The sequence below is a fragment of the Ascaphus truei genome, chromosome 4 (assembly GCF_040206685.1).
Source record: "Ascaphus truei isolate aAscTru1 chromosome 4, aAscTru1.hap1, whole genome shotgun sequence".
NCBI classification, from domain to species: domain Eukaryota; kingdom Metazoa; phylum Chordata; class Amphibia; order Anura; family Ascaphidae; genus Ascaphus; species Ascaphus truei.
This window is the reverse complement of record NC_134486.1, coordinates 246966639-246992064: the sequence shown is the minus strand read 5'-3', so window position 1 is coordinate 246992064 and position 25426 is coordinate 246966639. Positions and strand designations below refer to the sequence as shown.

Genomic DNA, 25426 nt, shown 5'->3' with positions numbered 1-25426 from the left:
CAGAAATGAAATCTGCTTGGCACACATATGTGAATGTAATGTACTAAAAAAAATTATATCTGTGTGGCAAAAAAAGAAAACTAAAATACGCATCAAAGTTAAACCTGGCATGGACCATAAAAAGTCTGTTTATATTGGTAGTGGAGAATTACATTCAAATGTACTGAAGTAAAGAAAAATGTATTTGACAAAGCATGGATTTTTCAATATAGCAGTTAACAATATGTGTTATTTTAACATGGCTTTAGAATGAATACCACATTGGCAACACAGTCAGATTACTGGCCTCTCCGGTTTACTGTACAAGTAAACCTTTACAGAATTAGAAGCTGGGATTCCCTCGGCATGCTTTTACAGGGAGACAGCGAACCGAAGGAATATTAGAACCGAAGGACGAGAAAGGCGGTGCCCTGCTCCAAGAAAACAAAGCATGGCCTTGAGGGCAAAAGTGGGCTAAACAAACATTATTATCACATAGATAAAAACGGAGGACAACAAACAGTGCCTCTAACGCGTTTCGTGCTGGGTAGCGCTTTGTCAAAGCACTGCCAAGCCCATTTAAAGAAGCTAATAATTAGGATTGCATGCGGTTACACTACATTCCTGCAATCAATTAAAGGTAAGATTGCATTTTAAAAGTGCAAGATAAATTAGGGATAAGTGCAGTGAGTATTCCAACTAAGTAAAAAAACATGCATAAATCGTGCTGTGAAGGCTAAAAACAAGTTTTAGTAAATACCGTAGCCCCCCATATGTCATTTGTATAAAGTCACATAACCAGCAAAATTTACATGATGTAAATTTTGTGAAGGTTTGTACTACTTTTTAGCACAAAAACTTTGACGCACTAGAATGAATAAATATGATCTTAGTACATGGGCTCCTGTACAGATGTGGCATGATACAAGTTCCCCCTGTGCATCACTTGGAGCGGGTGGACCTTGGCCCAAGTGCGGCCGTGATTGCGGCCAAGCACAATCACCACCCAGAGCAGAGGAAATTTCCCAGAACGATTAACAGAGTTGGGTACCCTGCTCCTGAATGGGACTCCTGCTGTGTTAATCCTACCGGTCTGCACCCAGTCTGAAAGAGCTGCACAGAGAGCAGAGAGAAGCAATCCATCTATCTATGTGTCCCCACACAGCTCTTACAGTAGATTGCACTGTTTTTATTATTATGTTTAGTACATACGATTGAAGCAGGCGGTCTCTGGAACTGAACCACATTCATTTCAGGTCCAAGGACCCCCTGCTTCCCGAGATACAGGCCTCCGTATCAGGTACCGGTATGTCCTGCAAGTTTAAATCTCGCACATCACTGCCCCCTTTCAGGCTAAACAAAACTACTTTTCTTCACTAATCAACACGCACAAGTCTAACTCACGCCAACTCTTCTCTGTTTTTGACTCACTACTCAGACCACCCTCAGCTACCTCTTCCTCCATCTCACCTCAGGACTTTGCTGACTATTTTAAGAAAAAGGTGGAATCCATGTCAGAACATCCCCTGTGTTTCCTCCTCCCATCCTACACCACTTCCTCACTCTCCTCCTGCCTTCCTTGACTCTTTTTCCGCTGTCTCAGAGGAGAATGTGTCACTGTTGATCTCCTCTTCTCCCTCTACCACTTGCCCTCTTGATCCCATTCCCTCCCATCTCCTAAAACCTCTTGCTCCTACTATAATCCCTATGCTCACACACCCCTCCCTCTACTGTGGTACCTTTCCCTCCTCCTTCAAACATGCAACAGTTATACCATACTCTAAACAGCAAGCTTGAGCGGAGGACGCGGCTGCGCGGACCACAATGGGGGTAAGAGAATGCCGGTGAGCGGGAAGGCGCGGGGGCCGGAGGTGCGGTCCTGACATACATAAAGCTGGGCCCCCTGCAGACGCACTTATCAGAATACCCTCCTACTGTCTCTGTACATTCTTCCTACCTACCAATTAGATTGTAAGCTCTTCGGAGAAGGGACTCCTCTTCCTAAATGTTACTTTTATGTCTGAAGCACTTATTCCCATGATCTGGTATTTGTATTATTTGTTATTTATATGATTGTCACGTGTATTACTACTGTAAAGCGTTATGTACATTAATGGCGCTATATAAACAAAGACATACATACATACATACATACATACATACATACAGTAATGGGCAATAGCGGTATTAGCCAAATATAGCTAATACTACTTTTGACCATTTGTGAAGCATAAAAAATAAACATTACAAAATACAATACAATACAAAATACACATTACATTAATATCAAACAATATCATCAAAAATCATCATGTCCATTGATTGTCACTGTGGTTAGCTATGCCCTCAATAGGGCAACCAGTTTACTGGGCTATTGGGCGTTGAGAAACTGCGATCAGGCCCGCGATATCGGCCCATTAATCATCAGTTTCCTTGCGCTCAAAACAAACTTGGATAACACTGCATCTGTACGTCACTTAAATATAGTTAGGTGACAAAATTGAATCTAGAAACGAAATACAGAAAAATAAAACAATACAAACAACTGAAACATGTTTTAGAACCAACAGTGCAATCAGTAGCAAACAGCATGCTTACTTTTCCTCTCTTCATTAACTGCAAAGCTTGTAATGCTTCAAAAAGTGATTTGCGAATATACTGCTGGGAATCCTCACATTTTGAGACATGACATGGCTTCCTAAGTGCCATCTTTTGCCACTACCCATGGTCTTGTATATGTCTAGCTTGTTCTATGGCCAAACATTGCACAACATTTTATTAGCATACAGACAGTGAAGGTCTATTAGTCAGTTACAAGCAGACTGGTGTGTTTTCATGACCTTTCTGCCTCTCTGTCCTTCACTTTCATGGAGCTTGAGTTTGCAGTGCAGCTGAAATATAAAATAACTGTATGCTCTGTTTGAAGGGAGTATACCAACTTAATTCAAAAGGCAACCTAGAAAGTGCTAATTGATCTGGATGAATTGAAAAGAGCTGTCAGGATTTATGATGCAACTTAGTTGCTTTGAGGTGTGGAGGAACCTTAGACATGATTACATTTTCAATTAGAAAATAAACAAATTCAGAAAACAAACCCATATTTTCTTTACTGCAAAATAACTTTATAGCTTCTAAGGATAGATCCTCAGAACTCCGTTAAATACTTAACGATACCTCAACATCAGTTAACGTATCGTTAAATGCCAACGGGTATCTTCACAGCTCAGTAACCATGTGTTACGTGCATAATGCATGCCTTCAGTGCCACTATGTCTTTCAAGGGTTTAATTTCATTACCTTTGAGGATACCCATTAAACTTAGGAAAAATAATATCCGTTCTCAATTTTGGGAACAATTGTTTTTAGCGTTTTTCCTGACGGTGTCTGAACCAACTTCCCTAGCTGTCCCTATCGTGGCCTGCTCGGGAGGTACTGAGTCTTGATTCCTTTGGCTACCTATGGAAGCCCTCTTCTGGGTGACTTCGGTAGCTCCTGTCGGGCCGGGTGCTAACCTCCCTCCCGCACTTCTGCGGATCTACCACATAGTTCCTAGATCTGTCTGTGTATGTTTATGGACTGACATTTGTTATGACAAAAGTTTAAAAATGTACTATATTTTTTTCAAATATATGAAAAATTATCAAATATTTTTTTTTTTAATAGAGATTGTCAAACCTTTCACTGAAGATTGTGAACCAGGCAAAAACTATTGTGAGATTTAGCAGACCTAGTAAAATTATTTTACCAAGCATTAAAAGTGTCAGGTCATGTGGCCCTTTTTTTTCTGCAAAATTATAGCAAAAAGTGGTGAAATTGTCAAAAAGATGTGAAATACATGTAAAGAAATGATCCCTTCTTGAATCTTCTAATGAGGAATATCTGTATGCTTTTCTTAGTTTCTCATTATATTTTTGTGTCAAACATAAATAGGATATGACATGACATAATGTCATAAGGCACAGACAACACAAAATACATGTCTAAACATATATTTTATACATATAGCAAAGTTTACATTATAGTTCAATGTATAGCCATATACAGTAGGTCCTCGAGAAAAGCAGATTCAATGTTTCAATGATTCACAGTTGTGATATGGGATCAACATCAGAGTTTTCAAACCCAGTTCTTCTTAAAGTGTGCCATTGATGAGGTTTAGAAAACTCTGCGCAGTATTATTTTATCTATGAAGAACCCTAAAGTTGGTCCCTAATAAGGTCAAACATGTATAAATGTACAAAACATTTTCCACATAATTCAACAAATAACTATATTTAGCTGTATGTAATTACATGTAAAATGTAAATATTTTACATTTTCAAAGATACACTAGCGACACACTTTATTCGAGCTCGGCTAGTCCCACGAATTCGGGTATACCCGGGTGTATTGAGGTTTGTGACTGTTTTCTGCCCGAGTGCATTGGGTTATTTTCCAGGCAGGAATTAAAGCATTTTATTCCCGCTGGCTGCAATACTGCACAGTATATATATATATATATACTGCATTACAATTCATGAATTTATGCCATCTGGTAGACACGCGAAGCATTGCAGCCTATTAAATCCTAATCATTATCATTTAACAGATTAGCCGCCCATCAGCCAGGCATGAACCCAGGCTGGGAAGGCAAATGCAACGGGGCTTGTCAGAGGTGAGGAGCGGCTCATTCCAGGTATCTGCCTAGTACATACTGGGTATTTGCTCGAATAAAGTGTGTCGGTGCAGTACGGTAAAGTAACTAATGAGCGGCAAATGTAGTCTTATATCAAGCAGAACTACTGCAATAAAGATAAGTAAAAAGACAGCTAATTAAAATTCAGTGTGAAGGACTGTACAATAGATACAACACAAACTTGTAAATTATTTGTAAATGCAGAGTTAGGAGATTCTGTTCTGTGGCGCTGCCTCCCTTGTGCTTTATTACTAAATCACGCACGGAAGGTGCACTAAATTAAAATGTACCTGTTTACATGAAAAGATATAGCATCAATATCCCCTTAATGGCATCTGGTAGTAGACTAACACATTCATTTTGCAGAACTAAAGAGTATAGATTATTCCAAATGAATATGGCAGACACTGATAATTTAGATCGGAGATGTGCAAATATTTACAAATGTGCTTCACAACATTTCTTCATTTGGGGTCATTTCACCTGCACATTGACTTTTAAGGCATCTGTGAACTTTTCACATTTGTGCCAACATTTTCACAAAACAAAAGGCAAATTTTACCAGTTTTGCAAACTTCTGAAACATGTTTGCACATCTCTAATTCAGAACAGTACAATGTACAATATACTGTAAAAAGAATTGTACAAGCAAACTATGCTACGTGAGGCAGTGATTAAGCGCAGATGGTCAGGGAAGTCGCTGTCTCCCTGTAAAAGCATGCCGAGGGAATCCCAGCTTCTAATTCTGTAAAGGTTTACTTGTACAGTAAACCGGAGAGGCCAGTAATCTGACTGTGTTGCCAATGTGGTATTCATTCTAAAGATACTTAACTTAAAAAAAGCAAGGACGTCTTCAATGTCAGCTATTAAAGAACATGAACATTTGGGCACATTCTAGGTACTGCTGGGATATCAGAAACCAAGCTGATTTTTAAAAAGTCTTGCAGAGCATTAAAGCAGAACTCCAATTACACCACCTGCTATGAATTGTTAGCTAGATGTTTAACATCAGCTGTTCTTTATATTTAAGACAGTTCATTGTGAGATGGCTCTGATGTGAATTGAAGAACAAGCTTTTCTTAGGTCCCTTTGACAACATAGGGGTTTAAACATTATCCATCATAGGGCCAGATGCACTAATCTCCAGAGCAAATAACATCAGGTTACCTAAATAGGTAACTGGTGTTATTTTCCTTGCATTTAACGGGTATCCACCAAGCTAATTATATGCATAAACAACAGTCATCATTTAACTCATTAGCATTGGGTTAACATTAGGTTAATTTAGCACTACCTTGCGTTAGGTAAGAAATGAATTAATGTTAAGTTATTTGAATGGCTGTGCTAACACTATCCAGACCCTGACATATGGGTTTTGCCAGAGGAGAGAGAGAGATCCCTGTGTTAACCTGAATGGACTTGAGTGGATATGCAATGTTAGGGGGAACACCTCTTTTGCATCTCATTAACACTAAGACAAAAGAAAACTAACCATACGCTATTTAAGGAATAGCTTTAGTGCGTAGGCATTATGATTAACCTAATGTTAATTTAGGTTAATGTGAGTTTAAATAGCCTAATGGAGCTTAGTGCATCTTGCCAATACACTGTTACAACACAAGACAGGGGAGCCCAATGCTACATCCAATTGACGAAACATACTATATGGTAATAAGTATAAAGTTAAATACTTCAATAATAATATTATCTTGGTTATATAGTTAAACCCTTTGGCCAAAGCGTCACAAGCCTGCATACTAACGTCAAGGTATAACCAAATGTGCAGGTCCTAACACTACACTGCGAACCTTCCCTTTAATTTAGTTCTGACTATGCAGCTTTGTATGAAGATGTGCATAGCATTAACAGCCCATAACCCTTAACCCTTTGGGTGTCCTCTAGACATAGCTACTACGCCATGGGGTCTGGCAATCCAGGCACCCCGTGATGTAATAGCTACTGTACATCATAATGTTCCTGTTTGTTTTTCAAGAAGAGTCCAGAAAGCAATCTATGTGAAAGTGGAATGGAAGGAGAAGGACTGAGCTGATATGTGGTCCACTAATATCCAAGAACAAACTCAGTTCCTGAGATATTTGCCAGTTTGGACTATGGCAGTATAAAAAAGGGATATGTACAGCTTACGGCGCCAACTACAAACAACGAAAATATAGGGATATTAAAATATATACTTATAGTCCCGCAGCTAGAGTCCAATGGAGGCTATTCAATTTCCTCCCACAAAAGACAATAGAAAAGAAGCAGAGTCCTCCAGCACGTAGACTTTCAATCCTCTCCTCCTCAGTACATACAGTGGGGAGATAGAAAAAACAGAACACAGACAAATGATGTAATACACGTTGATATCACAGATAATCAGGATAGAGAAAAATTGATGGAGCTTGACACTTGCCTGTGCCTTCCTCTCACTCGATGTGCTTCTCTATATTATCTTCAGCGATGGACTTTGTACAGATATTAAAAGCAATTCACAATATTTATGGATATCGTGAGTGACCGATCTGCTCACCGCCTCCGATCCCTTTGTGGCGCCAATGTTTAGACCGTCTCTCCACTGTGAGAATCCTCGCCGGCGTCTCCACAGGCTCCGTCACGTCACTTCCAGTTTAGTGACTGCTACGCGTACGTGGGTGCTCCAAAAACCTGATACACTCCCACTCTACGCGTTTCGCCACAAGATTGGCTTCATCAGAAGTACCCACTCTACGTGTTTTCTCTATCTCCCCACTGTATTTACTGAGGAGGAGAGGATTGAAAGTCTACGCGCTGGAGGACTCTGCTTCTTTTCTATTGGACTATGGCAGTGAATTACAAACAAGGTCACCAGGGAGAAGTTGCTGTTATTACTTCCTAGATTTTAAAGGGGATTCAAGTGGCCTTCCAATAAGAAGCCATAAGAAATGATGTTGCAACTTCCTATTGAACAAAGATTTGGTTGCCATTTTGATTCCCATGAGTTAGATTTAAGCATAGTAACTCTGGGAGGCCCCTGAAGCAGAATACTTCCCAAGATACTTAACTCCATAAGGGGTGCTGGTAGCCGCTCCAGCTGGGCTACCTGTGGTACACATAATGGTGACATTCAAAGCTGGAGCTCCCTGCGAGTCCATAGGAATCTGTGACCTCATACCTTGAAGGTTCCTATTGGCCTGTGGGATTGGGAGCTTTAAACAGCTCTGTGATACTGGCATCCCATACAGAGGTAAGTATCTCAAGAAGCAGAGGGCCCACAGAGCTGACATTAACAGGGTTTAGCTCCTGTTACCCCCTGCTTCAATCCTATGTTTAAAAAAAAATAAGAAAACAAAGCAGGGCTTGGATTGCTCCTTTAAAAGTGCAGTCCAAATGACATGTATTTTTAAAAACAGGTTTGAAGCAGGAGAACTCGGAAGCTGAACTGCATTGATTTGAGCTCTAGGAACCTCCTGCTTCCTGAGATACTTACTTTCATAGGGAGTGCTGTATCTCTGCTTTTTATCTCACAGTTTTCTATTGGCCTGTGTGACACAGCATATTCAATCCGCCATTACGATATCCCCACAGAGCCCAGGTGGAGCTGCTAATGGCACCCCTACAAAAGGTAAGTATCTCGGGAAGCAGAGGTCCCTGGAGCTGAAGTCAATGCGGTTCAGCTCCTGAGACCCTTCCCTCAAAATTATTTTAAAAATATAAAAATAAATGTTGCTTGGACTGATTCTTTAATGAGGTAGTAGTGGTTCCTGGGACCAAAGTCTACAAATGACAGTGATATGTGATAGGTTTTAATCAAAATTCAACACAAATAATTTTTGTTAGTTTGTAAACATGGCGAGTTGAGACTTGGGTGGGGTTTACCCCCTGGCTTTCATTTTTGTCCGATTGCAGTGTGTGTTCAGCAACAGTTTGCACAGACAAATGGGGGGACTGCTGGCGCTGTTGGGGAAGGGGCCCATCCAAACACAGGTCAGTCCAACTTCCCTGCTGTGGCCTCCCTACACCACCAGCTTAGCAACTCTGGTGGGACTCAAGTCAAGGATGGAGTCCTGGAAACCGGTAAACCTGTTGGTCTGGGCAAGGATTTACAAACGTTCACACATTCAGAGTTCCCGAAGGAAAATTAAACATGTTTGATATTCAAATAAACAAAAACAATGCTATTTGCTTTAATCCTGGTTTGTTGAAGAAGGACAAATTGATTGTTTAATTCATTTGCAAAATATTTCTACAGTAGGTCAGCTATAAACCCTCCAAGGTGTGCACGTTTCATGTTGGTTAGCACATTACAAGATCTTATAAATATTCTTGTCTCAGCAATACCCATTGACTAGTTGTATACATAACAATGTGAACTCTAAATAAAACACTTCAGAAGTCAGAATGCTGGGAAAAGAATCAAAAAGGCTACCAAAAATGTTACAGTTACACGTGAAACAAAATTTAAAGAAAATGTTAGTGATGACATTCATTTGAATTATTTGGGACCACACGAGCCATAGTCGTTTTCAGTAACATGGGGAAGGATAAAGTAATTTTAATTTCATCAAACCATTCCTATTTTAATTTAGCAGGTTTAGGCAACACCTTTTTAAATTACTATTCTGATTTGTATCATAAACAACATAATTACTAGTGAATTCTTCAATTGATGGAGCTTCAACCTGAATGTATTGCAATGGAGGGAAAACGCTCAAAAGAAAAAGATGGGAGGGTTATCATAATTTGTCTTCAGCTATATTACAAGATTTATCAAAGGAAATATTCCATTATCTTTATGAGAAAAATGTTGATGCCAAATATGAGTCATGTTTTATACTTGAACATATTCGACAAATATCCACCTCTTACTGGGCATACATTTTAACTGTGATCAAAGGGAAAGATGAAAACATGTTTGTTACAGTTCCTTTTACCAATAAATTCTAGCTGACAAAAAAAAACTCCACTTAAGGTCCTTAGAAAATTGAGCAAATAAAGATGTATATATCTTAAGTTTTGTAGTTAAATCTAATCATGAATTCTAACCGAGTTGTAATGCATAGCTAAGAAGGCAGAATTCAAAAAGCGTTTGCACCTATTCCGAATCAGATTTGTAGTCCCAACTGGGTGTGAATGCCCTTGTCTTTTCTAATTAAAACTCTCTTGCCTATGCCCAATATGCTGTAAAGCCCACTGATCTCTTCTCCAACACAGGGAAACAGCTTCACTGTAGATAGAACTAGAGGCCTTTAAGTCGTGAGTTCCTGCCGCCATAGAATTGTGGGTTCACTAGTGCTGTATTTGTAAAATCTACTGATCAGCTAATGCCTTAAAGCAGTAGCCCATGCTGATCACAATTTTTTACATGCATTTTAACATCTCATCTTGCTCTTTCAGGGGCTATTTTTATGTAACCCACTTTGCCTACGCCTAAGGGAAACCGTGGACGATTACGCTTGCTGCTGTTACCTGTGAGTCTCACAGGAGGCCAAAGCCTCCGCTCCTGGGGGGCCTGGGATGAATTATCTCATGGTGCAGTGCCTCCACCTATGAGGATCCCAGCGTAAGCAGGATTTCTCTGCACAGGAAACAATAACTACTATACAACTTGGTATAATATAACTACTTTACTGTATCACAGTATAACACAGATAACAATATACATATGTAACAGTGTTTCCCCACCCGGTGGAAGATTTGCCCATTCCTGGTCGTATGGTGCATGATACCTGCTGGTAACAGAAGGGCTGAGGTTTCTGGGGTACATTACCCACATGGTTCTCTAGCAGTGCAGCACCTCCATTTGCTATAGGCTCCAGATTGGTGAAGATGATCTCCTACAGTAGAATTATCACCTCTCCCCCCAGTAAGATCACACACTAGGTGGAGGTATATCAAACAGGAATGGCTTATTCCCTTGATCTGTGCAGTACAGGAACAAAGCAGATTTCTGCCCACTGCAGTCTCTAGGATGGTCAACTTGAGGATGTTCCCTGGACTACCACTACAGGATATGGCCCTTGGAGCTGTCTTGGCCCTTCCCTGGCCTTCTAGCAGGACCATAGATATAGGGTATCACTCACTCTCCCCTATGGGGAAGATAAACAGGGTAGGCCAATCTCTATGCAATCCTGTGTGATCCCTGCCTCCCTCAATTGGGGAGAAGCACTGCTAAATTTGGGGCAGCACTGTCCTTATGTACAGCTAGGAGGAGGGCACCAGGTCTGTCCCATGATTGGTCATTCTCAGGCCTGATGTCACAGCCTCCCACTGTTAATCAAGTGCAGCACCAAGGAGGGGGAAAACCCCATGTTGACTACTACCAGGACTTACTGCCAGGAGTAGGGCAGGTTAGTAGCCAAAGGTGGAATGGCTACACATATATCCCATCAATACAACACAATAACATCAATGGTGGTTCACCAACTGAGGGTGCCCTGGGAACCTAGAACCCCCGTGTCCACAGATTACCACCCAAATGTGAGGTAGCGCTACCCCCTGTGAGTGTAGGTACCTTCCTGGTAAATGGTCCTGACCAGGGAACACTTGGGAGGCAGAATTGGATCAGGTCCCATGTAGCGGGGCCTCCAACATAAATACCCTCACACCTTACATCTAGGCTGTGCATGTGGTGCAGTCTCCACTTGAAGGATGTAGGCCATCGCGCGGACGTCTGTCCGACGCCGCAATGCTGTGGGTTGCAGTTCTACTTGGAAGGGTCTTTTTCTAGGGCGTTCCTGAAATACTGCTCTCAAGGGTGATCATAGCTTAACTGGGGCCTTGAGGCAAAGTTCTGGCCTAGTCCAGGGGCTTGCTAGCTTCCTGGACGCATCCCTTTCCTGGCTCCGTGATGACTTACTTAATTCTCTCTGTCTGGCGGAGGATATCGAGAGTTCCTCAAAATGTCCATTCATGCCTTATTTGTTGGGACAGCCCATGTGACCCACCCCGAGGCTTCTGGGAGTTGTAGTTCCCTTAGGCATTTGCGGAGCCAATCCAATATGGCCGCCACACTTGCTCTTGATTCAACGGAGATAATTAACCACCCTGGGCACCAAGGGGGACCCTGCTACAACTATTTGTACAATCCAATGCTTTGTTCAGGAGATATGAGCAGTTCAGACAATAAGTGTCCATGAGGTAAAAATGGAGCTTAGTGTAGTCGACCTCAGACGCTATACAACAAGAATACAATAGATTTCCTACTATGCAATTAGCAAGGCTCATTGTAAGAAAGATATACAGTAGGGCCATATTTATTAGGTGGTGCTGAACCGTAAGACTTTGCACCCCAGTAGAAAAGTCACATTACAGTTGCAGACCCATGGAAAAAACCATTGACCAATGAGGAAATTGATGCATTTATTAGGTTAAGTGTACATTTTGTAAATCATTTTTTAAAGTTTACCCTTTAAATACTGTATGTAAACTTTGGAACCTGAACATTAGGGTTGTCTTTACTGCCCTTACCTCTGAGTAGTCATTTTATAAGAAGGCCGGGTGCATTTATTTAATTACTTTATTATTAAGGAGAAGCCAACACAATTGGCAATCACCGCGGCACAATTCAGAGTCTGCTTTGTAAGTGACTAAGTTTAAAAATTATTTCAATGTAGCCCCCTTTCCCCGGTGTCAGGGCGACTGTGTGCTGCTATTACCTGTGTGTCAAACAGGAAGAAACTTGTGGGAAGCGCAGATGTCACCGCATGTGGAAAAAAATATATAATATATAGTGTAATATGTTCTACAGGAAAAAACAGCTTTAAAAAAATCACAAGTGGGGACCCACAATTTCTCAATAAAATACCTGCAGTGTGTATGTATGGAAGACTTGCTTGACATGAAGTACCAGGCTTCAGCAGGACAAACCCTCAATAAAAGAGATGACACTCTTAGTTCAACATTGCATGTTCACTGTAAATGTATTTATAAAGCAATAAATATTGCACTCACATTTTGCACTATGTGCATAGACACGTAAAATTATAAATGCGCAGCTTCAGTGTTCGCCGTCAGCCCCACTCCCGAGGCCGCGTCACTTCCGGTTTGGCCCGCCGCGTCACTTCCGGTTTGCGATCGATCGCAGAATTGATCCACACGGGTTCAGGGGGGTTCAGGATGCAATTCTGGACTGCTGCTGTTTACTCAACGCGTTTCGTTTGTCTCCAAGCTTTGTCAGGAGTCTAATTAGACGCGACGGTACTTCATGTCAAGCAAGTCTTCCCACAAGATTCTTTCTGCAATCAACAAAAGGAGGAATTGGATCTTCTCCTTAAGGGTTAAGATGCGAAGTTTACTGTTTCACATTAATTATTCACTTTATTTATTAAGCACCATTTAAGGTTTATCACTGTACCTCTATTAGAAGCACCTCACACACCCCCTTTTTGCACTTGTCAAACAGGAAGCCTGATCCTCCGCCACGGGGATCCTGGGGTTGTGTATCAATATCTACTAACAGCGCCTCCGCCTGAGAGGGATCCTTATGTAGTAGGATGGCCCCTCCCAACACAATATTCCCAGTAATACACACACAACGTATGGGTAACAGTATTTACTAGAAGGTACTACACAATAACCATGAACACAAACACTATACATACAGTATAGCTTATATGGACCCACGGCGTATTCCCCAGAGAAATTGGGTGCACTAGCCAGAAGACCTATTCTACCCCAAGTGTGAGACAGCGCTGCCCCATGATGTGTTGGTGCACTTGTGGAAAATACCTGCCCGTAGCTCCAGCCCCGGGGGTCGCTGAGTAAGGCTAAGAAACGGTCAGTCTGTTCCACCGAAGATCTACCTCCGCATGGGGTGGCCTCCAGCTGGAGCGTCCCACCTTTAGTCTCTAAGATGAGGGCCTGGTCTGATCCCTGATGCAGGCCACGCACATCGCATGCGTCCATCACCGGTACAAGGGAACAAGCACTAATAGGCTAAGGGGCACGTCCCCTTCGGAGGGGGCATTCCCTGTAGCACCACAAGCTAGGAATGGTCGGGGTTTAGCTGGGACCTGAAAGGGGGATACTCTGGCCTAGTCCAGTGGAGCACTTCTCCCTGGACCTTACTTATCCCTTTGCTGTCCTGCTCCCGACTGACCAACTGCCCTAACTGTCATCACTGTTCTAACTTTTAGAAATGCAGCAGCCCTATTGGTTGCCTGGCAACATGTGTCTGCAGCCCCTGAGGCCCACTCACCAGCTCACAATCTCTCTGCAGCAACCATGCAGCTGTCCCCCTCATGCAGACCATGTGACTGCGTAATGCTAAAGACCCCAACAGTAGGATAAATGAATGAATGAATAACCAGATACTTGTACGGGGGACCCCTAAACATAAACTTGATAGAAGACAGGTACTGGGTTGCAGTCCCGGATGGTAAGCTCACTAATAAGTGACGCTGTTGTTAACAATAACACCAGGAAGATTGAGCATAATAACACCCTATAACGTACCAATTGTCTAGAAAGAGAAAAACTGGAAGAGCACTACTGTAGGTATCAAAAAAAGTAGAAAGGAGGGTGCGTATCCCTTAAAAAGATTATTTATTGGTCATGGAAAAACAGGGCAATGGAGAGCCCTACCAACGTTTCACGCTTCACAGAGCGCTTTCTCAAGGTAAGACCATAAGTCATATAAATGATATCTACTGTACATAATAGTATACATCCATTACCACTTTTATACTATTGAGCAATGTTACCCATTGGAAATGCCAAAGTCACAAGAACATTAAACTGGTTTGAATGCTGCTTGTACATGTTTTTATGATGTGCAGTATTTGCTATTGAGTTCTGTGGGCCATGTGTGCATGAAAGAGATATTGGGGTAGTTTAGAATTTTGTAGAGACTTTTGTTAAAGCAGAAATCTATTGTGATATGCTTGTTTTATCTTTTTTTAACTTTATTTAACTTGGGAGTCACCTCGAGCTGAACTATGGTACACCCAACTCCTAGGTCCTCTTGGTTGCCTAGATAGAGATAAAGAGAGAGATAGATCTTACTTTATATAAGTTATGGTGGGTGAAAAAGGCGACAAAAAACCTCCACCATATTGCATATAGCAAATAAAAATAGCACTTGTGAGCACATTCACATGTCTTAGACAGGTCTGCAACCCTGCTTTTCACCATTATCACCTAGCATGCAGTGCTTCCACTGCAGCAAGGAATTCTGGGAAATGACATGCAAATGAGCACACAGTGTCACCTTTGTCTGAAATCCATTTTTACATGGAACCCTTATAAGATAAAGCTCGCTGTTCACACAGCTTTTAAGCACAGCATGGGATTAGATGCAAAGCCAGTAAAACCACTCACAGATGGCTGTTTCGATTAAATTAAATGCCGGGGGAGGTGTGAGGCCTCTGTAACTCCCTTACCTGCTCTCTGCCGGCTCTTCTGCGACGCCATGACGGGACGCATCACCATGGCAACGCACTTCAAATGACGTGGCTGGGTCACTTGACGTGACGTCACATGACCCGCAGCGTCCTTTGACGCTGGGTCCTTGGAGAGGAGGGGCATGAATGCTGCGGCTGCCAGGGAGGGGGGCGCAGCTCAGGAAGTTTGTGCACCCCTGATATACAGTACTGATGAAGCTGCTGCATTCTTTTGGCCACTAGAGCAAGACTGACTCCAGTGGCCAGATTCTTCTCATCTGGGAGATTTACATTTATATTTATTGGCAACTGTTAGATCCCTGGAGCTGGGAATATTGTGGTTCAACTCCAGTGGACCCTCCAGATGAAATAAAGTTACATAAATAACTGCTTGTCCAGTTCCTTGAAGATGATGTTGGTCTGAGTTCTTAAATATGATGTTGCTAACAGTAGTGCGATCACTGTGCCCCTGACATGGCTTCACTCTTAACTTGCTACATTATACTTAACAATTATGATACTCATAGTTTCATAAATAGCACTTGAATACTTATTTTTTTTAAGAATATTTTCTGTGGCACAAAAATTGACATATCACATGAAAAAGGTGAAAAGATGTTGTAAGCGAATAAAATAGGCATATCCTTTCAAATGTACTTACATAAGCTCTATCGATTACTACAAAATACTCTTTTCTTTTGGTTGAAAACAACATATTGTATTATAATGAATAAGCTGCTTTATATCTTGTGTGTCTTCTGTAATACAGAATTACAGTGCACTCACTGATACCGTGTAAAGACATTTTTCAGACCTTATCTGTTTAAAGAACAATATTCTCCATTTTTGACTTTCCATCTTGATAAGCTAAAGACAGAAGCCCATAAAGAGAATTGGTCTTGAATCCAAGAGATGCACATCATTCATGTACACACAGGAGTCATGATGGTTTGCAGGGGTTTAATAGGGGACCCAATATGGAGAGTGAATCGTCTGATAGTAACATGGATGTCAGTACAAAAGATTACCAGATACCTGGCATGTAGATATTGTCCTGCTACTAACAAGTAATGCTTCTGCCACAACGAGAGTGGAAAAGATAGCTTTAACAAGAAAAGCCCTTGCTACATTATCCCCAGCTATGCCATTGCTGGCATTTGGCTTTCTCTGAGTGTCTTGTTTCCAATAAAGAAACAGTGCTGCTTTGCAATAAAGAATTGTGAGAAGTAGCGGGATATATATAAATGATTACCGTGTGTTGAGGACTAAATATACATTTCTACCAATAAAAAAACCAATAGTCACATTTAGAAAGTAAACTATTTACTATGTTTTTTGTTTTAAAGGACTAGAATTCCATATGATCTATCATTTCAGGGACAACTCACAAAAGTCGCAAATGTTAAAGTGAAACTGTTTTTCAGCAGGTGGAATAAGCAGTTTTTCCACCCATGCATTTTACCAACATACTGTATTGTATGTCTTTATTTATATAGCACCATTAATGTACATAGCGCTTCACAGTAGTAATACATGTGGCAATCAAATAATTAACAGATAATATAAATAACAGATCATGGGAATAAGTGCTTCAGACATAAAAGTAACATTAAGGAAGAGGAGTCCCTGCCCCGAGGATATTACAGACTAATTGTAGACACAGCTTCTTTTTGTTCGGATATCTTTCCTCAGTATCAGTTGAAACTAATGTAAAAAAAAGTTTTCTTTTTAAATCCTGTATCACTTGTTTGAGATCATCTTCCCTGCTGGAATTGGACTTAACCAGTACATGTCCACATGTCTGAGTATAGAGTTTTATACTTTACTAAAGAGAACATTTACTGTTTTGTTGTTGTTGTGTATTTTACAACAATAGTCAAGTGTTTAAGACACAGTTCTCTGTGGTGAAAGACTCCTGTCTATGCACGCTAAAAATAAGATTGTAATATCATTGGGAAACATATTAAGTTCACCTAATGTATGAAACACCACTACTGTATGTAGAGACTGGACACATTGGCCGCTCTATGTAAAAAAAAGATTGTTGTCATGTCAAATTTACAGTTGGACTTGGCGAACTGTAATGCGAAACATATTTCCTTACATATTGTACTCTTTTTGATTGCTTAGGTAATACTCTCATTATACCGTAGATATTGTAAATGATAAGCAGCGTAAGACAAGTGCCTTTAATGTAGCAGTCCTGCTTGGGATTATAAAAAATATATATATTATCTTTAGGAGAGTTTATCGGTGGTTCCTTGATATCCAGGGACATCCTTGGAAATATTTGTAGTTTTTGGCACAAAAAAACTATACAAATATGGCGGTGGACTGGAAACATTACCGTTGGGGTAACCAATAGAAAATTGCTAAGTGAGCCCTGACCCCAGTGGCCATGATGTTTCCGCTGCATCCATCCGTGCCCTGCCAGAGGGGACTTGCCCCGGAGGTCCTAACATGGAAGTTAGGCCTCACCTGAAGTCAGGCCCAACTTCTGAAATTGGCCACCTGGGTGGGCCCCCTCTTTCACCGGGGAAGGCCTGCATAGCCTGCTCCACAGGTCGCTAGCTGGGAGAATGGGGGCCTTTGCATATACTGGGGGGGGCAGTGCATATACTTGCACCAGAGCCACAAATCACTTGTTCCGTCTCTGTGTCTGCATGATACTTAGTACCCAAGATTTGGCAACAGTGAACTCAAATGAAAGCGTGACCATTTTCTAACGTACTCTCACTCACTTTATTGTAGCAGAAGAAGAACAAAAGGATGTATCGCCGGAGAAGAAGGATGCTGCTAAACTACAGGAAGCAGGTATGAGATAGAAAATGTATCTACATCAATGTAAGGAATTATTAGCCCACCATTCTCACATTAACACACACATCATAGTATTTTATCAGTGTGTGTACAGGTACTCTTTAGAATTAATCACCCTAAGTTCACTTCTTGATATTTGGCAATGCCATCTACAGCATATAAACCTTGGTTAAATAACTGCATAATCATGTACTCCACCTTACTTATGTGATACCACATTTCGATGTTTTATTTCCATGCATATCTCACACTTCCTCGAATCATAAATATATTTGTATTTCAATTTTCAAATGCAAACTGTGCTATTCAGCTCAATGGGCAAAGTGATGCAGCAATCTAAAAAAAAATTGTGGACATGCAAAGAAAGGTGGCGATTGGGCCTTTAATTTTGGTGATTTGAGAGAGCATGACTGATTATCCACATTTTTATACAACGTGTGTGACGTCTTATTATTAAGAACCATTGCTGCATGTTATTTGCTGCCAGAACCTTTTTGATGTTCAGTAGAGTGCTTCACAGTATTTGTAATGTCGGCAAATCATAGAGTTTAACTCCATAGATATAAAGTATTTATCAATCAAGTTTTGGCATATATATGTTGATAGGGTCATTTATCTTAATATATTTGTCTGAAAGTAATTTACACTGACTGGGTCTGCATACATTTTAAGGTCAGATTCAATAAAGTCTAGTAGCATCGCTTTGTGCCTGACAAAATTCATCGCTTAGCTACGCAGTGATACATTTAGATTTCTTTAGTTTAATTCAACTAACATTATACATGTATGTGTGAAGTGCAATAATCACTAGGACAAATGCTTTAATTAGTGATACATATCTACATAGTGAAATAGGAATACATATCTACAGTGAGTTATAAATACCTGTATATCCAGAGAGTGAAGTTATCTTTAAAAAGTCAGTGATACATTTCTTAAACACAAAGGTAGTGGAAAACACACAGCAATTGTAAGGTTTAGGACAAACGTAACTTCATTGGAATGTTTGTTCTTTTAAGTGACTGTCCTTCTTTTGTACTGTAGTTCCAGTTGTCTGTGAGTATATGGGGTCCCATGAGGAAAAAATCTGTAGTAGGAGACATTTTATTGTCCTATTTTTCATATTTCTTCCTTTCATTACTGAAAAAGGTAATCATTTTTATCCTGCAATTTAAAAAAAAATATGATACAAAGCAGTTATCCAATAACATAGACCCTACTATCACAGTATTTTTCTGTTCATAAAATATGGTGTCCGGGGTTCTGCAAACTTGAGATACATTTCTCATTTGGTGGGGTTCATAGCTTATTAACCCTTTGGGTGACCTTGAGACTTTCCTATTACACAATGGCATCTGGCAATCCAGGGACCCATGTCATTGTAGTGTAGCTATGTCCTAAAGTTCTAGCTTGTTTTTCTAGGGGCATTTATGTTCTGCACTTATGTTGAGTGCAAAACATGATCTACAGTATGACTCCGTTCTCATGGAGCAATCACTGATCGTTTGCCGGAGAGCTGTTGTATTCTGGTGCCATGGCCACTCTGTCACTCAAAGGATTAAATAGCATGTGGTTGTACATCATTGGGAAAAACGGCTAATTAAACATATAGATTTGCTCTTTTGTGAAAACTTTCTTACTGCTCACTTCACACCACTTTACCTTGTCTTCACTGCCTCTTCACCATGATTAATGCAATATTGACTATAGTGAGGCTATTTTCACCATATTTTGGTGATTAAACTTTCTTTTGAACACTCTTCAGACTTGATTGAATCTGCCTGTTTGAGTCCTTTTTTTAATTTCATTGTATGTACAATTCTAGTACTACTTCCTAACTGTTATTAACTGGAGATGGGCCAATCCGCCCAAATCGGTTTCACAGACGTTCTTGCATTTTTCCCCACAAAATCAGTTTTGCGGTGTAAAATCCGCAAACGGATTTGATTGGTTTTGATCTGCGCGGATTAATCAGAAACTGCCATTGTATACCACCCATGGATGGATTTGTAGAATCCAATACGCTAATTCAGCAACTCGTTGGCGGAGTCTTAAAAATCCGCCAACAGATTGCGGAATCTGTGGATTCTATTCTACAAATCCGTTAACAGACTGCGGAATACGGTGATTGTATTCTACAAATCCTGTTAGCAGATTGCGGAATCCGTGGATTGTATTCTACAAATCCGTTAGCAGATTGCGGAATCCGTGCATTGTATTCTACAAATCCGTTAGCAGATTGTGGAATCCGTGGATTGTATTCTACAAATCCGTTAACAGATTGCGGAATCCGTGGATTGTATTCTACAAATCCGTTAGCAGATTGTGGAATCCGTGGATTGTATTCTACAAATCCGTTAGCAGATTGTGGAATCCGTGGATTGTATTCTACAAATCCGTTAACAGATTGCGGAATCCGTGGATTGTATTCTACAAATCCGTTAGCAGATTGTGGAATCCGTGGATTGTATTCTACAAATCCGTTAACAGATTGCGGAATCCGTTGATTGTATTCTACAAATCCGTTAGCAGATTGTGGAATCCGTGGATTGTATTCTACAAATCCGTTAGCAGATTGTGGAATCCGTGGATTGTATTCTACAAATCCGTTAACAGATTGCGGAATCCGTGGATTGTATTCTACAAATCCGTTAGCAGATTGTGGAATCCGTGGATTGTATTCTACAAATCCGTTAGCAGATTGTGGAATCCGTGGATTGTATTCTACAAATCCGTTAGCAGATTGCGGAATCCGTGGATTGTATTGGCAATAATAATAAAAAATACCTAAAACGCATATCGCCCTTTTTGACATTGATCATCTTAAATACACTGACCAAGTGAACTGGCAGATCCAAATCCACCACACAAAAAAATGCCCATCTCTATTATTACTCTTCTTTAAAAATGTAGTTATAAGAATTTATGAATTAGTTTAGGAGTTTCCTGGTATTATTGCAATCTGGTCAATGTTACTACCGTAGATTAGAGATGGGGAAACCTTTGTTCAAATTTGTGAGATTGACACATTTTGGTTAGCTGCAGCTTGATAAAAAAAAGTTGCAAAGAGGAAACCACCAAAAACTACCTACCATCACTCTGATAATCTTAGGGAACACCCAGACACCAACTAAAGTTGGCGATTACTAGACTAGTGGCAAATATTGTTGAATATTGTCAAATGTTGCATATTTAATTGGGAAGTACATATTTTTGCATTCTGCAAATCATCAAATACCCTTTGCTTGAATGTTTTCGCAAATATAGTATCTCAAAAACGGCAGGAACCTTCGAGGACAGCGTTTATACTATATACATCTGTACCCAAAATGAGCAAGACTAAATTCTACTAGAAAAGAAGCCTCCTTTTTATTCTTCAGGAAAGTAAGACTTTATCACAAGGTTTTTTTATTTTCTTGCTTTAGCAGCAGGAGAACAGAAGGAAACATTACCAGAGAAGAAGACAGATGTTTCTGAACAAAGGAAAGCAGGTATGCTAAAGAATACAGTTGATCATAAATGTGAAAGTTAATAGATAATAGGTGCTGCATTTGGATCAGTGGGCATGTGGCAGGTACTGTTCATGATAAGCAGTTTATGTATTCATATGCTGTGTGTTGATGTACTGCACAGTGGCCGGGAGTCATCAAAGCGTGATCTGCACTATCGCTATAGCACCAAACTCAGTGATATTTTTTTGTTGAGTTTAATAGCAAGTTTCAGAGATTCAACCCGCTATAGCGCGAATAACGCATTGATGATTCCTGGCATGTGTTGCTTAGATATAACATTTGGACATTTATTTTTTTGTGCTTAATAAGGCAGCTTAGCATATCTTACTGTACATGACATCGTGTCAGCAATTTCTTTTTATCCAAGTTGTAAATGCATATGTATCCGAGTCCCCCTATCCTGCCTCCGGTGCGGGAAGCTGTTAAGTAGTTGGCTGGAGCTCTGCACAATAGGGAGTGTGGGGGCAGCCATTTTGGTAATCGTGAATGCGCAATGTGGTGAGTTGTGCATGCGCAGTGTGATGAGTGCTTATCACTGTGTGTTGGTTCCTGTGAAGGGTTATCCCGCCAGTGTTGGGATCTCTCATAGGTGGAGGCGCTGCACTGCAAGGAGAAAGAGCTCACCCCAGGCTCCCAGAGGCAGGGGCTTAGGACTCCTGTGAGCAAACAGGTACAGCAACACGCGTAGTTGCCCGCTTAGTTCCTTTAGGCATAGGGAAAGGGGGCTACACATAAAATGTTTAAAACTAAAAAATCGGCTATACAGTATACGACACACATATATATTAAAAAAAAAAAGGAAATGTAATCAGATACAAAATAAAATACTTTGCTGAAGAATTCAGTCTGAGGAAATATCCCCCGAGATTGAAAATGGTAAACATTGTGTTTTACCTTGTATTTAATTACATTTACACAGATTTTTGCAGGTACTTCAATGTTCATATGCAAATTTTACATTTTTAATTCAAGTTGGCAATTCCAAACAACTTGGTTTCATGACCTGCATCTTGTTTTATAACACACTACTTTACATGTACTGACATTCAAAATATTTTCTTACTTGAGTTCAGAGATCTAGTATGTTTACCTGGACAATGTGTTTATAGGTGACAGAGAATAGATGATTGACACTTGACCATGTTACTGTTCTACTGTGTGTCAGTCCTAGTATTCAAAGCAATTGCTTGCTTTCTGTTTTTGTCCATTTTAAATTCCTTTTAGATTATTACTTTAATTAGTCTAATGCTTCTTGATACAGTATCTCTGCAGTATTGATTGGCAGCACCTGTTAGGCTGAAGAGCTTTTCAACACTCTTTAATTACCTCCTCTTTGATAGGAAAGGATCATCAGAGACTGGCAAGCAAATCATAATTGAAATGACTTTTAGAAGGATTTATACTGACTTATAAGGTGACAGGAAAAATAAAATCAGCAATGCAAATTAGGATGGTATTTGCCCAACTACCTGTGATGGTATTAAACTGTAATATGTATGTAAAGAAAAGGACACATCAGGATATTGCATGAATCATTTTGTGCTGATACAAACAGGGCCGCCGATAGAAATCTTGGGGCCCAGGACAAATAAAGGGAGCCGAGTCCAACCCCCACTGTTAATCCCCCTCACATGGTGCACTGGGGGTACCTAATGTGGAGAGAGAAGGTTTGGACCGAAGGGAAGGGTTGTGGAAGGCTGGGGGAGGGGGGTAAGCATGTGCTCTGGGCAGGTGGTTATGTGTCTGTGGAGTGGGCGTTATGTGCCTAGGGTTAAAATTAGGGGAAGAAGATTGGGCATGGGGGTAAAAGTATGGACCTGGGAGGTAGAATGAACAAGATGAAGTGAAGGGGAGCCTAGCGTGCTAACATGCAGTCTTGGAGGATGGAGGAGGACTGAAAGAGACCTGATGAAGGGGGCCCACAGAGGTGCCTGTCCCGGAGTTGGTTGTCAGAGGGCACCTCCCTTCCACAAGCCTTCAGCAGGCCCCCTCTGACTGGTGCATCTGTGGATCTGGCAAGTTGTCCCAGGGAGCCACTGCGGAGCTGGAATCCAGTAACTGGGAAAAGCTAGCAGGCAGGTAGTGATGGTCAGTGGACATCAGTGGTCAGAGGCAGGCAGCAGGCAGGTACTCTAGGGATGGTCTGGAAACAGGCAGTGGTCAGGACAACAGAGGAGCAACATTATAAGGTCCGAATAGGGTCAGGTACACAACAACAGTAAACAAGGAGCAAACATTCTTACGAAGGGAACCACAATAAAAACAGGCAATGGGAAGCAGGAAGATGAGGTCTTATAATGGCCTGGCTGAGGCTAAGAAGCAGGTGTGGGTCATAAGACAATCCACCACCATTAGAAAGTTCTCTGCAGAGAACAGTAGCAGTGAAACAGCAGTCCCACGGTCAGACTGGGAGAACTCCAACTGGGAAGGAAAATGACAAGGGTTCAAAGCTCACTAAGGATACCCCATCAGTATCACCGGTCACCCTCTCACCAGGCCTGTGACTTTTTTTCCCACTAGGATGCTTTCTTTAATTTTTGCTTTCTTGGCCCTCCAAAAATATCTGATTCCATTTCTGTTAGTTCTGAAAATTGTTAAAGGCAAGTGTCACATAACAAGTGCCAGAAGTCCTCGATCCGTGCCCGAATTGGTTACTATCTGCTGTCACCAGAGCGCATAGGGTAGGCTCAACCCTTAACTGTCCCCACCCTCTCCTGTAGGGGAAGCTGCGGTACATAGTAGTCTCCTGGTTACTCTGTCCTGTCTAGCCTGAGGCAGAGTCTATGGTGTGGGTGCGACAGAGCACATGGCCATGCGTGCGCCTGTCAGCAGAGTGATCTGTGGACTGCAGATCCTCGCGACAGGGAGGCGTGTCAGAGGCGTGGCCAATGGCGTCACGGAGCTCACGTAACCTGGCCGTCGCATGACAAAATCAAATAATTTTGTCGCACAAAAAATCATCCGCGCTGTCCATCCACGCATGCGCGCTCTGTAGCCGTCCTCATTGAGGCACAGCCATTTGTTCGTGCCATGCAGTCGTGCTAACCATGGATGCGGCCTAAGTTGGGTTCACCAAGCTGCTTCGATCCCTTCCAAAAGAACCTAGAGGCTGCCTATACTTAGAAAAAAACAAATAAGTGCGCACTAAAATATATACTTAATACAAAGTGTTAATTGTGATGTCAATTTAAATCAAAAAAACACACCCCACCATGTGGAAAAGGTAAATAAATATATACCAATGTAGATGAGCATCTGCTGCTGTGTAAAGGGTAGCCCAAGACCCTAGAATCTAGTAACAAAAAACAGACAAAGCGCACAACACTCATCGTGAAAAATGTAATAAACTATGTTTATATATAAGGTGTTTCAAGGTTATGCGTACTGTACATCAAGGTAGATTAATCAAGCATAGAGCCACAGAGTGGCAGTTACCAGGGTCTGCAACCAGGAACCACAAGAGCTTCACTCTCCTTTCCACCTACAGGTAGGTGAAATGCCAGATAATTGATGACTCTGCCACAGTCTCAATGTCCTGTAAATAGCGTCAATGCGCTTAGTGGATCCTGGGGAGTGGTTGTCCTTTGCTCGCAAGTAGTACACAGGTTCCTCTGCAGACCTCACTGTGTTTCCAGATCAGTCAGGCAGCGTGACGGCGTGGTCCCGCGGGCCCTTCTGTGTAGGTACTAATACTCCTTGTTTTTCCATCCCTATACACCAATAGGGACCACTTAGTATCCACACACACTTTTAGTTGTGCTACAAACTCCCACATTTCCACACCCACCCACACCATTTATATCCACTCGGAAGAAGAGATCAGTGTATCTCGAAAGCTCGCACAAATAAAAGCATTTCGTTAGCCACAGAACGGTATCATCTATTTATTTTTTGATTATTGAAGCTCGGCTAACACGGTACTGATACCTCTACATACATATACATATACATATATATATATATATATATATATATATATATATATATATATATATTGTGACAGAAACCAGGGGATGGTAATAAATTCCGTATATAGGGCTCCCAGGATACTAGACAGTTTCTATCCTGTTTGGCCTGGGAGT

The 25426-nt window shown here is 41.1% G+C and overlaps 1 protein-coding gene across 50 annotated transcripts in view; it reads left to right on the top strand.

Annotated features, from left to right (window-relative positions):
• The window catches only part of TRDN (triadin), a 798289-nt gene that overhangs the window by 290656 nt on the left and 482207 nt on the right, over positions 1-25426 (top strand). For 47 of the 50 annotated variants that reach the window (XM_075597200.1, XM_075597198.1, XM_075597218.1 and 44 more), the window contains 2 exons: positions 17764-17826; positions 21258-21323. In XM_075597200.1, coding sequence (XP_075453315.1) covers positions 17764-17826; positions 21258-21323 — 129 coding nt within the window. The remainder of the gene's footprint in view (positions 1-17763; positions 17827-21257; positions 21324-25426) is intronic. The other 3 variants (XM_075597185.1, XM_075597180.1, XM_075597179.1) reach the window with 3 other exon arrangements.